The 15470-nt window shown below is 45.4% G+C and overlaps 1 protein-coding gene across 1 annotated transcript; it reads right to left on the reverse strand.

Annotated features, from left to right (window-relative positions):
* Positions 1–555: 555 nt before the first annotated feature.
* Positions 556–14558, reverse strand: LOC143989474 (uncharacterized). Its single transcript, XM_077489613.1, has 4 exons — positions 14457–14558; positions 14204–14329; positions 13994–14117; positions 556–2278 (listed from the first exon to the last, which is right to left on the reverse strand). The coding sequence occupies exons 1-4, from the start codon at positions 14532–14534 to the stop codon at positions 1038–1040; spliced, it is 1569 nt and encodes a 522-aa protein (XP_077345739.1). The 5' UTR covers positions 14535–14558; the 3' UTR covers positions 556–1037.
* Positions 14559–15470: the final 912 nt, after the last annotated feature.

Below are 15470 nucleotides of genomic sequence, written 5' to 3' on the forward strand. Positions count from 1 at the left end.
GACAGGAAGCAGAAGATCAGTATCCTGTCATTAGGCAGAACGTGGAGATGCTGTTTACATCGGTATCTCCCCGTTCTTGAGCTCCATGGTATTCCTGCGGCAATCGAGTCCACGGGTCCCGCGGGCATGGTCACGGAGCTCGCGGCAGGCGTGCGCGTGGGCACGGTGGGAATTTCAAAGTAACACATGGGTACATTACTTTGCCCAGCCGTGCCCTTCTGCCGATGTATATATGCCGACGGCGGTCGGCAAGTGGTTAAAGAAGAAGAGAATTGTGCCCTGCATTTCGACATTTCATAATTTGCCACACTATGAACGTTAATTCTCCATTACGAACGCTAGTTTACAAGACCGACTGCTTCCGGCTTCTGCTTGCTTCAGAGCATGCGTGTTTGTACACAAGTCCGTTGGACAAAAGTACACACGCTCAGAAAATGTCCGACTGGATTTTCTGCCAACAGCCTGCCATCACACATTTCCCGTCGGAAAATCCAATCGTGTGTACGAGGCTTTAGTGTTTGCAAAACTTTACACCACAAATATACTCAGCCAATAAAAGGTAATGACTCCATTTTTATTTTTCTACTGCTATCAATGGCCAGCATGGTAAAACACATTGTTGATATCTTTCGTGAACTCAGATCTCCTTAGGAAATGTTTCTTACATGATAAAAATAAGCTTCATGTTTTCTGAGGAGTTATATCCGGGTGTGCTTCTTCCCAATTTGAGATCTCTGATGTATGACAAAACATGATTCACATAGAAGACTTTTCCTGCACTGGGGACCCTAATGCACTTTGAGGGTTGCGTGTGAACTCTTTAATACAGAAAAATTAGACTTCGGTCAATACCAATTCCCTCACTCAGAAAAGGAATGTGGCTTCTCCCCCGTGTAAGATCTTTGATGTGAGCCTAGTGCCGATTTATCAACAAAAAAAATATGTCCCGCATTCAATACAAGAATGCGACTTCTCACCCGTGTGCAATCACTAATGACTGTAAAGAATGGACTTGTCTAAAAAAAAAATTCCCACACTTAGGACATGAATATGGCCTCTCCCTCTGTGTGAGATTTTAGATGTGTAAAAAGTTGTACTTTATGTACAAAACATTTCTCGCACTCAGAACATGAATACGGCTTCTCACCGGTATGCAATCTCTGATGATAGAAAAGACTGTACTTATCTGAAAAACATTTCTCACACTTCGGACAGGAATACGGCTTCTCCCCCGCGTGAGACCTCTGATGTCTGCCAAGAGTGGATTTTTCTGAAAAACATTTCCCGCACTCAGGACAGGAAAATGGCTTTTCCCCCGTGTGAGATCTCTGATGTTTGACAAGCTCTGATTTTTGTACAAAACATTTCCCGCACTCAGGACAGAAATATGGCTTCTCACCTGTATGTAATCTCTGATGATTGTAAAGACTGGACCTCTCTGAAAAACATTTCTGGCACTCAGGACAGGTATATGGTTTCTCACCCGTGTGAGATTTCTTATGTCTGGAAAGATGGGACTTCAATGAAAAACATTTCCCGCACTCAGGACAGGAAAACGGCTTCTCCCCTGTGTGAAACCTCTGATGCGTTACAAATTGTGATTTTTGTACAAAACATTTCCCGCACTCAGAACATGAGTACGGCTTCTCTCCTGTGTGCAATTTCTGATGATTGGAAAGACTAGACTTCTCTGAGAAACATTTCCTGCACTCGGGACAGGAATACGGCTTTTCGCCCGTGTGTGATTTCTGATGTCTGTAAAGATTGGATTTCTCTGAAAAACATTTTCTGCACTCAGGACAGGAATATGCTTTCTCCTTGTGTGATCTTTGATGTCTGACAAGTTCTGATTTACATACAAAATTTTTTTGGCACTCAGGACAAGAATACGGCTTCTCCACCACGTGACTTCTCTGGTGTCTGTAAAGACTGGACGTATGGTGAAAACATTTCCCGCATTCAGGACATGAATACGCTTTCTCCCCTGTGTGAGATCTTTTATGCACATTAAGACTGGATATAAAACAGAAACACTTCCCGCACTCAGTACAGGAAAACCTCTTCTCTGTTGGAAGGACGGCACCGTCCCTCACAGTCTGAGGTTCCTCAGGATAAGAGGAATACGATGGTCCATCTACACTGTGTGGTGCCGGATGGACATTTGAGGTAGTCGGGTTTTCTCCTGGACTATACTGTGTGATGTCCTCATCTTCTACTTTACAGTCTGGAGACAAAGTGAGACAATCCTCTGAGGTTTTCCTCATCTCCCGTCCATCTACTAAAATAGAAATACAAAGATTATTACTAGACATGAGCTGATTGGTTCCCCTAAACCAGGACTCCGCCCACATCAGGCAGCTTTGTCTCTGAGGATCTTACAATTCCCCCCTCAAGGTAACTAGTAATTGGGTCCTCTGATCTCCTACCAGATCATTTCTTTATTCATGGACCTTAGTCAGAGAGTGAGGAAACAACAAGAACTGTCTTTTATAAGAGTGACATCTCACTGTTTATTTCGACCATGATTATTATTTTTAATCAGCTTTTTGTTGCTTGTTTAACCAGTTCCCGACCAGCGCACGCCGATGTACAGAATGGCACGGGCAGGCAAATGGGGTTCCTGTACGTCCCTTTTAATTTGCCGCCCTGCCATCGGGAGCGCGCCGCCGGCTGCGCGCTCCCGTGCTGGTCGGGAGCCCAGTGAGTTCAGTCGTGGGACCCACGGACTCGATCGCCGCGGGCATACCCATGATCGTCTCACGGGGCGGCCGAATGAAGAAATGCCGTTGTAAACAGCCTTTCTCCATTCTGCCTAGCAACTAGTGACGCTGATCTCTGCTCCATGTGATTGGAGCAGAGATCAGTGTTCACTCATTGAAAGCCCAGCCCCCAACAGTTAGTAACACACCCCTAGGAACACTTAACCCCTACACTGCCACCCACTGGTTAACCCCTTCACTGCCAGTGTCATTTACACAGGAATTACTGCATTTATATAGCAGTGATTGCTGTATAATTGACAATGGTCCCAAAAATGTGTCAAAAATGTCCGATGTGTCTGCCATAATGTCGTAGTCACAATAAAAATCGCTGATCGCCGCCATTACTAGTAAAAAAAAAAAAATTATTAATAAAAATGCCATAAAACTATCCCCTATTTTGTAAATGCTATAACTGTTGCGCAAACCAATCAATAATCGCTTATTGTGATTTTTTTACCAAAAATATGTAGAAGAATACGTATCGGCCTAAACTGAGGGAAAAAATGTTTTTTTATATATTTTTGGGGGATATTTATTATAACAAAAAGTAAAAAATAATGCATTTTTTTCAAAATTGTCGCTCTATTTTTGTTTATAGTGCAAAAAATAAAAACCGCAGGAGGTGATCAAATACCACCAAAAGAAAGCTCTATTTGTGGGAAAAAAAGGACGTCAATTTTGTTTGGGAGCCACGTCGCACGACCGCGCAATTGTCAGTTAAAGCGATGCAGTGCCGAATCGCAAAAAGTGGTCTGGTCTTTGACCAGCAAAATGGTCCGGTCTGAAAGTGGTTAAGACACATTTAGTTTATGATTTAGTCATGAATAACAGCGGGGCTGAGCCCCACCAGAGGTCAGAGAGTGAGGATGGGGGGAGAACAACCAAGATGAAGCCCGGACTGATCCTGAAGACCACCATCATTGGGTTATTAAATCCTCCCTCATTATCATTTTCTATTTAAGGTTCCAAAATTTGAGGATATTATCACATTATTATCAACATGTAAAAGTCTGTGCTCCAATCAAATCATCAGATTTAAAATGTACAACTGGTAGCAATTGGGTGCAAAAAAAGACATTATATATAGCAGTGGGTAAAGTAGTAAACAGGAGTCAGGCCTATGTCATGTACAACTTATTGTATAGGGTAAAAAGTCAGGAATATCTAAAATTGTAGAGTGCAGCAGTCAGAACTATGTAATGTACAACAGTGTATAGTGCAGGGGTCAGGGCTATGTAATGTAAATGGTGTATATAAGTGAAATAGAATGTATCCCTGTTAGTTAAGGGCGTTCATATATATATATATATATATATATATATATATATATATATATATATATATATATATATATATATATATAGGAAGGCCAGTGTGGTGGCCTGAATTTATGGGAGGAGCCCGGAGGGTATTTAACCAGCCCGCTCGCCTGTGGTCTTTGTCGGTTTCCGGTGCGCGGCACTACGTCACTAGGCCGACTGCTCGTGTTTCGTTGCCATTCGGATAAACGTCTCTCTACTAGAAATCTCGTGGTTTTCGTTTCCCGTTCGTTTTTGTACAACGTCGCCGGCTCGACTGCCGCAGGTAAGGGTCTCAATTGACCTTCCTTTACTATTTTTGAGTGTCGTTAAAACCTGAAATATCGAATCGTTCGTTATGATACCGGGTTGTTATCACTCAAAACGCACTATTTTCGCAGCGCCCTTCATTTCACGGGCGTCATTTCGGTAGATATTGCTTGTAGGGAAAACTGCACTGTTTTAGTAACTTGTTATGTAGTCTCGTTACCGTGTTCCACAGTCAAAATCGTTGCCAGTCGTGTCTCACGGCACAACGACTCGTACCTCTGCCATAGCTGGCTCACGTAGGTCATTTCATAATTTCACTAATTTCTGTCACGCACTGCGCTCCGATTCGAATCCAGTCGCATCCGCTAAATGCGCCGATTCGTTCTGGTGTGCCCCTAGTTGCTCGGCCTCATTTCGGTACATGCTCCAGAGCCCGCTCGTTGCTAAATCGACCCGGGTCTCTGTCATGGGAGTCATTTCACCTCACCTATTACGTTCGAATCGAAACCAGTCGCTTTTCTCAAAACGCACAGGTTCGATCGACGTGTCCCAGTTGCGTTGGCCTCATTTCGGTACATGCTCTAGAGCCCGTTCGTTGACGGTCGCAGGTTGCGTCCTCTCCGATTCGTAGCGCTATCATGGGAAGCATTTCAATGTCACGTAGTAGGTTCAGTTCGAATCCGGTCGCATCCCCGTGCACCAATTCGTCCCGGCGTGCCCCAGGTATTTTTCGGCCTCATTTCAGTACATGCTCCAGAGTCCCGTTCGTTGTCAGTCGCAATCGCGGCACGACCGGTTCGGGCCTCTGTCATGGCAAACTTTTGTCACTCATTTCATTTGTCACTTACCACGCTCCGATTCGAATCTAGTCGCATTCGTGATGCACCGATTCGTTTCGATGTGCCCCAGTTGGTTACGGCCTCATTTCAGTACATGCTCCAGAGTCAGGATTCATTATTGGTTGCAGGTTTCGCTTCTCTGATCCATGACTCTGTCATGGGAAATCATTTTCACTGTCACGTATCACGCTCCGATACGAATCCAGTCGCATCGTGCACTAATTAGTCTCGGAGCGCCCCAGGTATTTCAGCCACATTTCAGTACATGCTTCAGAGCATGCACAATTAACGGATAGTCGCAACAGCGGCATGATCGATTCGTGCCTCTGTCATGGCAAAAAAAACAAACAAAAACATTATTTCACCGCCACGTACCGCGCTCCGTTTCGAATCCATTTGCATACATGCACCGATTCGTTACGGTGTGGCCCAGTGCTTTAGCCTCATTTCAGTGCATGCTCCAGAGTCCAGTTCATCATCAGTCACAGTCACGGCAGTCGTTACAAGTATGCACACAAGCGTAGACTTCTTGCAATCATTGCAAACACGCATCCAAGCGTAGACTTCTTGCAATCGTTGCAAGCACGCTTCCAAGCATAGACTTCTTGCAATCGTTGCAAGCACGCAGTCAAGCATGGACATCTTGCAGTTGGTACAAGTACGCATACAAGCGTACACTTCTTGCAATTGTTGCGAACACGCATCCAAGCGTAGACTTCTTGCAGTCATCGCAAGCACGCATCCAAGCGTAGACTTCTTGCAATCGTTGCAAGCACGCATTCAAGCAAGGACGTCTTACAGTCGTTGCAAGTACGCATACAAGCGTTGACTTCTTGCAATCGTTGCAAGCACGAATCCAAGCATAGACTTCTTGCAAATCGTTGCAAGCACGCATTAAGCATAAACGTCTTGCAATCGTTGCAAGTTCGCATACAATCATAGACTTCTTGCAATCATTGCAAACACGCATCCAAGTGTAGACTTCTTGCAGTCATTGCTAGCACGCATCCAAGCGTAGACGTCTTGCAATCGTTGCAGGCACGCATCCAAAACATAGACTTCTTGCAATCGTTGCAAGCACACATTCGGGCATAGACCTCTTGCAATCATTGTAAGCACACATTTGAGCATAAGACCTCTTGCAATCATTGCAAGCAGATGTCCAGGCACAAACTTATTGCAATCATTGCTAGCAGGCAGTTCTGGCTGGCTCAATAGATTGCTTTAGGAAAAGCCTGGATACTTTCCTAAATGTACGTTATAACGGGGTACTTATATTTATAGGTAAAGTTGATCGAGGGAAAATCCGATTGCCTCTCGAAGGATCAGGAAGGAATTTTTTCCCTGTTGTAGCAAATTGGGCTATGCTCTGCTGGGGTTTTTTGCCTTCCTCTGGATCAGCTGTGGGTGTAGAATTGGGTGTGTCGGGTTGTGTGGTATTTAATTTGTTTGATTTATGGTTAGGACTGGATGCACTTCTGTCTTTTCCGACCTGGCTACCCATGAATCCTACCATAACTCCTTGCAATCGTTGCAGGCACGCATCCTGGCATAACTCCTTGCAATCATTGCAGGCACGCATCCTGGCATAACTTCTTGCAATCGTTGCAGGCACGCATCCTAGCATAACATCTTGCAATCATGGCAAGCACGCATCCTGGTGACTCCTTGCAATCGTTGCTAGCACGCATCCTAGCATAACATCTTGCAATCGTTGCAAGCACGTATCTTGGCATAACATTTGCAATCGTTGCAAGCACGCATCCTAGCATAACATCTTGCAATCGTTGCAAGCACGCATCTTGGCATAACATCTGGCAATCGTTGCAAGCACGCATCTTGGCATAACATCTGGCAATCGTTGCAAGCACGCATCCAAACACATGTTCAAGCACAACTCCTGCAGTCTTCGCAAAGCACATGCGGTAACACGAATTGCTCACAGTCACTACCAACACATCTCCAGTGACAAACTCCCGCGCAATTGTCGCAAGTACACGTTTAAACACTACTTTGGCAATCATGCCAAGGCTTGCGACTTAGCATAACTTCTTGCAATCATTCTTTTGCAAGCACATTCTCAGTGGCACACAAACTGGCTACACGTCGTTTTCAGCAGCACTTAATTGACCACCTGTCTCCTGTGGCTTTTCTTACAAGCCACTCACCGTTTCCTGTCTGTCTGTCTCTCCCTTAGGACAGTTGAGTTCAACTTCCATCCTGCACCAGGATCGTGTCGACACACGCAACTGGCTTCTTCCAGTAACACGCTCAGGCTATACCTTGCCAGCGTTCAGCATTTCTTATCCTTACAGGGCCCGGAGAGCCATCTGTCTTTACGGCCCATACAGCAAGATCCCCACTACGAGGCATCCAGAGGCATCGCCCATGGCCAACGGCAAACGCTCGCCCATCACAACTGCCATCTTTAAGGACATATAAAATCCTCGCATATTCCCCAGTCTTGTCATCCAAGCGGCCATCTACCTGGCCCTTTGTGGTTTTCCATGGCCTAGCCAATTTATTGTTGGTAGCACTGGCAGCCAGGTTCTACACACACACTACCTGATGAACGTTCAAATCGGCAATACGGGCCATTCCCCAGGGTCGATCTTTATGTCACGCCTCCTGGTCCTCCTCTCACGGACACAGGACCCTTCTCAGATCCTTAATTTAGATGCCGTGGCAATAGCAGACCATCAATGTCGGAAGGTTCCTTACTGCATGGGTTGGTGTAGCGATGTTTAGACCATCTACGATGCCCCTGTCACCCCTGGTAGTGACAGATGCCACAGCCTCCACAGGCTTCGCTGCAATTTTTGGCCACCACTGGTTACAGAACCATGGCATCAGGGATACTCCTAAACCCCGGGTTTACCTGGACTTCCTCCCTCTTCAAGCTATACCCGGTCATGACAGCCTCTCGAATCTGGGGACAGGACAGGCTGTGGCTTTCACCACTGACAACTGGGCCAAGGCTCACCTTGTTGATGAAGCCAGGTCTGGCCGCTCTCGGTTGTGTCCTTCCTGCGCAGACTGCTGCAGTTATCTTGGTGGCACCAGTTAAAGTCCATTGTATGGGCATTCCAGGCCTTCAGCAACCCCACAGGCCAAGTCCTGCATAGTCGTCACTTGGCTCGCTACCAACACCTTTTCATCCTCCACCTTGCAGTGTCTAAAACCCAGCAATCTGGCTCCAGGATAGATGTCCATTTCTATAGAAAAGGCAGTGCTTGGTGTCGAGTAGCCATACTCGACTACCTACTGTCACTCCTACCGGAACGCGTAAACTCTAGTTCCCTATTGCCTTTTCGTGCTAACAGTTGTGTACCTGCCAGTTTCCCAAACACATGGGGTTCTTCTACGCAGCCTACACCTCGACCCCGGTCCATACCGTGGTCACTCTTTAGTATTTGAGCACCCTTGGCAGCATGTTGGCATGGGTCCCAAGTCACGTCATTGAGAGACTAAGCAGTTGGAACCCTGCCTACCTCGCCCGGTACATCCCCAATCCTCGGATGGAAATGGCACAAGCATTCACCAAACTTGCTCAACTAATTAAGCTAAAACTAATAAAACTGCACCCCTACCTGAATGTTTTTGCCCCCTTATTTGGTATACCGACCATCAGACCAGGGCACACTTCAGGTCCATTTCATGTTGTTAATCTTATGGTAAAGTCTATATGTTCATATCCGTATCGGCCATAGGGCTTTGACCATAAGTAGGAAGGCCAGTGTGGTGGCCTGAATTTATGGGAGGAGCCCGGAGGGTATTTAACCAGCCCGCTCGCCTGTGGTCTTTGTCGGTTTCCGGTGCGCGGCACCCACCGTCCCATCCCCTTTTCAGGGCATTTCTCAAATTCATTTCTCTTCACAAATATTAATTTCTAATCTAGGGTATGCCCCCTTATTTGGTATACCGACCATCAGACCAGGGCACACTTCAGGTCCATTTCATGTTGTTAATCTTATGGTAAAGTCTATATGTTCATATCCGTATCGGCCATAGGGCTTTGACCATAAATATATATATATGCAGATGATTTGCACTGCGATTTTAGAAAAAGGTCCTGTGTGAGTCACAGTGCAATCCGATTTACCACAGTTAAAGATAAGAGAGCTGTGAAACTCGCATGGAAACCGCATTGCTGAATCCCAGGTTAAATCTCACTGCTGAATAGCACTTCTTTCACGCCACTTATGTGTGAACCGGGACTAATTTTTACTTACCTGAGATGAGATATAGAGGTCCCAGAGTCTTCTCAGACTGCCCTGGGTCTCTAACAGTGCAGGCAGAGTCCTGAGGGATATCCCTCCACCCTACACTACTGGCAAACAACCCAGGGACACTTGAGCTGTTAGCTTGCTAAACCCAGAGCACCAGGCAGGAGACCCAAGACACATGCCCCAGGTGCCTAAGCCAAGTAATGTGTCTATGGTGAACATGAACATTTTTCTGCTAGCTGAACCCCGGAATCTACATAAATCCAGTCTAGGTACATAAATTGTGTCTGATAGACAGAGAGACGAAGATTATCTGAGAGAAAAAAAGATCTAATGTGCAGGGTGGGGAACACTATTTGGGTACAGTTACCTTTACGAGGATAGTACAGGCTGATACTGATCAATTTCCACCCTACTACAGACAATTAGAGAGTGAATGTATTTAGTGTTAATGACCCACTATAAGGATTAACAAGTCTCCATTTTGTTATACTGTCATCCATTTTAAAACTTTGTAAAACTAAGACATAGATGCTTGCTATTTGGAGAATATGCCGTTTTCTTAGAATGCCCTTGGCCGCGAGAGTTTGTACAGAGAAAGCCAAGATATGCAACTATCTTATTCTCTTAACTGCGTCTATGACCTAGAACGTCTGGACCACAGACTATTAGCACAATATTGTTGAATATTGTTGAATATCGTAGTCTTATTCTTATCTCGTGTGAAGGTTAATGACGTGCGTTGCCGTGAAGACAATTTCTGCTTATTTTGCTTGTTCTGTCAATAAACCTGTTACTAGGAAAAGCTTGGTGTATAGCATACATCTCGTGTATGAGTTTTGGTTATCTCACCGGTGAATGGGACTCCCAAGTACATCCAGACCACGGCCTAGGAAAGATAGGAAGAGGGAAATCGAGCACCTAACAGAGCAAGGACCTACCTTTACAGCTGGTACCAGGAAGTGGGGTCATCGATTCGGCAGGTGAGTGACTACTGATTTATTTACCTTATTGGCGAGGATCTTTTGGTGTCACTCATACTGCCGCGGTGACCGCCACGTGCATTGCTGCTGTGCCTCCGCGGTGGGCTAGGCTGGCCCATCGGGAGAAGTAGAGGGCTCGTACCTAAAAAAAAAGGAGAGTCCGGCTAGGTTGGCCTGACTTAAAACTATTAAGTAAAATAGATTAAAAGAGAGTCCGGCTAGGTTGGCCTGACTTAAAACTATTAAGTAAAATAGATTAAAGAGGAACATTACAGGGAAGGGAAGCAATAGATTGCGCCCTCCCCAAATAAGGTCGGATGTTCAAGGGACGCCCGAAGGGTAATTTGATCAAATCAAACACAGTGCACATTTTATCTAGTCATGTAAAACGATTGTATGTGATTTAGTTGTTCATATTTTTCATTTTATCTGGTCATGTAAAACGATTGTATGTGATTTAGTTGTTCATGTTTTTCTTTCCAGGTTACGTAAGTGTTTCAAACTTGCCTTTTCAATAGTTTTTTTGTATTTTGCTGTTCTTTCAATGTCGTTACCTTGTGATCCAGATTGCTGTGAAATTGTTAACCCTTGCCCTCACTGTACTGTTGGTTTATTGTTTCTTAAACAAATTGATATCCTGATATTGATAGCCACTCGCCCAGGGGGATATTCCACTAGACTAGGAGAACGCCCCGTGTACCCCCAGGACGAAACATCTCCCGTTGTCACGCTAGTCAGAATAAACCTGCATAGCCCAGTCAGTGAATCCCACCTCCTTGCTTTACATTCCCTGGAAGAAGTTCAACAACAGGTGATTCGTGCCACCGGCTGCTATCACCTCTGCCCCCTTACCAAGCATCTCATAACACAGAAATTCACCTGCCCCTAGGCACACTGACAAAACTCAAAGAACTCTGTCCATCCCCCAGAAAAAATCCTAGGGAAGCTGCCACTTTCCTGTTGCGCCAGTGCGCCGGGTCAAATCTGGACCCGATTGATCTTGAGAGTATAATACATATTCTAGACCCCGACCCCCCAAAGGTAAAAGACCTGTTTAATGCCCATGTCCAGGGAAAAGGGGGCTGGTCAGTTTTCTGGAAAACCCTAGGACAACATTGGAGCACCCTTTACAAAGGGATCACAGCACTGCAAGATCTGGTCCAAACAAAACAAGCCCCGAAGGAAAAATTCTATGATTTTTGCACCCGAGTATACAACCTCTGGAAAGCGGTAGATGGGGCGGATGGGTCCCTTTTTACCACTACTGTAATGGCCGGAGGGGAGCCAAAAGTAGTACAGCTGCTAAAATTAATTAACCCCAAATGGGCTACCCAACCCCCGGAGGATTTCATGTCAGACACCCGCTTCAGGGAAACTTCCGGGGTTTTTGAACAAAAAGGGGGGTTATTTTATAACACATTTGAACCCCCAACCCCTTTAATGGCACTCCAACCATATGCCCCCACTCGAAGACCAGAATATGCCCCCCAACCACCAGACCAGGGTTGTTTCAACTGTGGTCAAATGGGACATTGGAAGTCCAATTGTCCCTACCGTAGGGGCCAAACGGGACCTTGGGGGAAGGGAAATGGACGAAGGCGTTACCCTAATGCCTTTCCTTCAACTCCACAACATCAACGTCCCCCAACTTACCAAGGACCAGTGTCAGGCCCCAGATATCACCAGCCCTATCAAGGACCCCAAGGACCCCCTCCACCTAACATGCCGTGGATAAAGTGTTGATCAAGCAGCTTGCCCAACGGAAGCACGTGGGGCCCATCTACTCCGGTCCATGGAACGTGGAGAAGGTCTCCAGGACTGCTGTCCTCACAGACTACACCCCTCAGTGGATCCATGCCAGCAGACTAAAAAAAATGCCCCGAACCTCCACAGACTCCAGAACACCCCCAGAGGACACTTGCCCAAGACCAACAGGAGGACGCCACCACCAAAGGGACCCCAGAGACGAACCTACAGACCCTCCAGGAACAGTTCGGCAGAATCTCCCTGGACTTTCCTCCTCCTCCCACCAGCTCGGACTGAAGTCTTTGCAAAAAGAAAGAGACAGGGGCTTAGAAGATCAGTATGTACTACACACCATTTTGCTCTGGTCGATAGTATTGACTTTTGTGGTTTTTTCTATAGTCATGATGACATGTATCATGACAGGGTCGTGTGGGTTTACAAGAAGCTCAAAAGGTACTGAGAACCGATCATTAGACAGAAGAGCATTAGTTCCAAGGCCCAGTAATCATAATAATAATAACAACAAAGGTTTAGGAGTAATGGTAGCACGGAACGAACTACCCCCCCAGGACAATAAAACGTTTTCTTTAGCCCCAACAATACTGGGATTTTTTAAGAAAATATTTCTCGTATTAGTGATGATAGTGTTGTTGATAGTAATGTTCTATGTGATCGCCAAATGCTGCTGCATAGCAGCCTCCAAGGTTTCCCATCCAACAATAGCAACCAAGCCCAATGACGAAGAGAAAGCACTTATGGCTTTTTCCAAGAATGTCTGGTATAGAGGATGATCGATAACTTCGTGCCAAAGTTATGATCACAGGAGGGATTATAAGGATTAACAAGTCTCCATTTTGTTATACTGTCATCCATTTTAAAACTTTGTAAAACTAAGACATAGATGCTTGCTATTTGGAGAATATGCCGTTTTCTTAGAATGCCCTTGGCCGCGAGAGTTTGTACAGAGAAAGCCAAGATATGCAACTATCTTATTCTCTTAACTGCGTCTATGACCTAGAACGTCTGGACCACAGACTATTAGCACAATATTGTTGAATATTGTTGAATATCGTAGTCTTATTCTTATCTCGTGTGAAGGTTAATGACGTGCGTTGCCGTGAAGACAATTTCTGCTTATTTTGCTTGTTCTGTCAATAAACCTGTTACTAGGAAAAGCTTGGTGTATAGCTACGAGCGGATCCCTGATTGGCTACTCCACAGGGCGCCACCCCAACTGTTTCAGCATATAACCTGTTGTAATCAAAACATTAAATCGTAATCATTATTCGCATACATCTCGTGTATGAGTTTTGGTTATCTCACCGGTGAATGGGACTCCCAAGTACATCCAGACCACGGCCTAGGAAAGATAGGAAGAGGGAAATCAAGCACCTAACAGAGCAAGGACCTACCTTTACACCCACCTGTGCTGATCTCTGTAGGAGTGTCCTCATCTATAAATGTCCCCGTTATTCCATCCTCCTCCATAGACTGCTGATCATCCCTCACATACCTCTCTTCTTCTTCTGCTTTAACCTTAAGCTTGGAATCATTCAGGTTTCCACTCTGAATATATAATAAAAATGACAAAAATTGTAACAATGCAGATAATGTACAGATCCTAATGATACTATCAGTGATTGTTCCTCATCTACCTGATGATGGTGGGGGATGGTGTGACCTTCCTGTGTGGAATCCCAGGAATACAGAGGACGGGGACATCTCTCTGATGGGTTCCCATTACTAGATCCATCTGTAGAAAACACACACACTGACTGAATACATTGTTTCTATGTGTTTATCAGATGATGGGGGATCTAGGTGGAGCCTCCGTACTGCTCTCTCCTTTACAATGAAGTCTCCTCTTACCCGGTGATGTGAGGGGCGGCTGATTGTCCATCATGATGTCCTTGTAGAGATCCTTGTGTCCTTCTAAATACTCCCACTCCTCCATGGAGAAATAGACAGTGACATCCTGACACCTTATAGGAACCTGACACACACAATGATACAGTCACCATCCAGACACATCCCTTGTCTGTTACTGGATAATGTCCCAGAATTCCCGGCACCGCTCACCTCTCCTGTCAGCAGCTCCATCATCTTCTTGGTGACTTCTAGAATCTTCTCCATGTTGTGTCTCTCAGGTTCACATGGAGGTACTGTGATGGTCATATGATCTCCTGACTTCACAAGAGGAAATCTCTGTATTGAGGAACCAATAGGAATATCGCGTTAGAATCCCAGAATCCTCCTCACCTCTCCAGTCAGGTCTGTGTTTTATTAATAGAGATAAGAGTGATGTCATGTGACCTCCCAGAATCCTCCTCACCTCTCCGGTCAGCAGGTAGATGATCTCCAGGGTGAGATTTAGTATCTTCTCAGTCATGTGACTCCAGTCTTCCGCCATCCTCGTTGGTGTGGTCGTGTGATCACTGCAGGTTTCTCTGTAGATGGATAGCAGAGAAATATCTGGACAGTATTAGTTGTACAATATTAAGATGGGGATGTATGGGGTTAATAGGCTGACTCTTTGCTCTCAAGTTATGCTTACGATAATCACTCCTGACCCCTGGACTCTGTGTATTATGGACTGCTGACTTAGAGCAGAGTAGGCTCAGGTTCTATCTAACTATACTCCTTTAAACCCTCCCAATGTTAGGCACAATTCGGCCTCACCCACCATTTGACATGATACTACACACCCCACCCCATGCTCCACCCTATGGCTAACCCGTATTCTCAGGGCCACTCATTTTACAATGTTTCCAGGTATGTGTATCACAGCTGGCAATCTGTAATTTTAGTACTGGACATGTCCAGTTTTTATTTATCAAATGAATAATTGTGAATGTCCCACATTAAAAACGTCCAATAGTGCACCAATGAATCATTTGTTAGAACATCTTCCATTATCCAGTGATGTGCTCCACCCAGGACTGCAAACTTAATTGAAAACAAATAGACTTCACTGTGTTCTCCGGAGGTGCAAATGGAGCATCCTCAGCCTTATGACATCACTGCAAACACCACTATATGCATATGGTCATGTAACTTTGTCAGGGGCGAGAGATTGGGTGACAAGTCTTCCATTTTATCCCACCTCTCTATGGCAACCACTGTCAATAATACTTAAAAGAAACCTCTACCCCCTGAAGGCGCTATCAGTACTGACAGAACCTCCAAGTGATATAAATAGACTCTGGACTGTACAGGACACCAGAGATGAGTCCTGGATGGGAGATATATTTTCCCACTATTTGAGTTGTGGTCCCTGTAAGGCCGCGTACACACGGGCGGACTGTCTGACGGACTTGGTCCGCTGAAACGTGTTTCAGCGGACAAT

This window comes from Lithobates pipiens, unplaced genomic scaffold (genome assembly GCF_037356315.1).
Source record: "Lithobates pipiens isolate NorthernLeopardFrog02 unplaced genomic scaffold, aLitPip1_a1.2 Scaffold_18, whole genome shotgun sequence".
Taxonomy (NCBI): Eukaryota; Metazoa; Chordata; class Amphibia; order Anura; family Ranidae; genus Lithobates; species Lithobates pipiens.

What these genes read in the sequence shown, in the direction of transcription:
- LOC143989474 (XM_077489613.1), bottom strand. Translation starts at nt 14,534, where the DNA reads ATGGCGGAAGACTGGAGTCACATGACTGAGAAGATACTAAATCTCACC. An exon ending in TCTACCTGCTGACCGGAGAG is followed by an intron (nt 14,330 to 14,456) that starts GTGAGGAGGATT and finishes TCCTCAATACAG; the next exon opens with AGATTTCCTCTTGTGAAGTC. An exon ending in TGGAGCTGCTGACAGGAGAG is followed by an intron (nt 14,118 to 14,203) that starts GTGAGCGGTGCC and finishes TGTGTGTGTCAG; the next exon opens with GTTCCTATAAGGTGTCAGGA.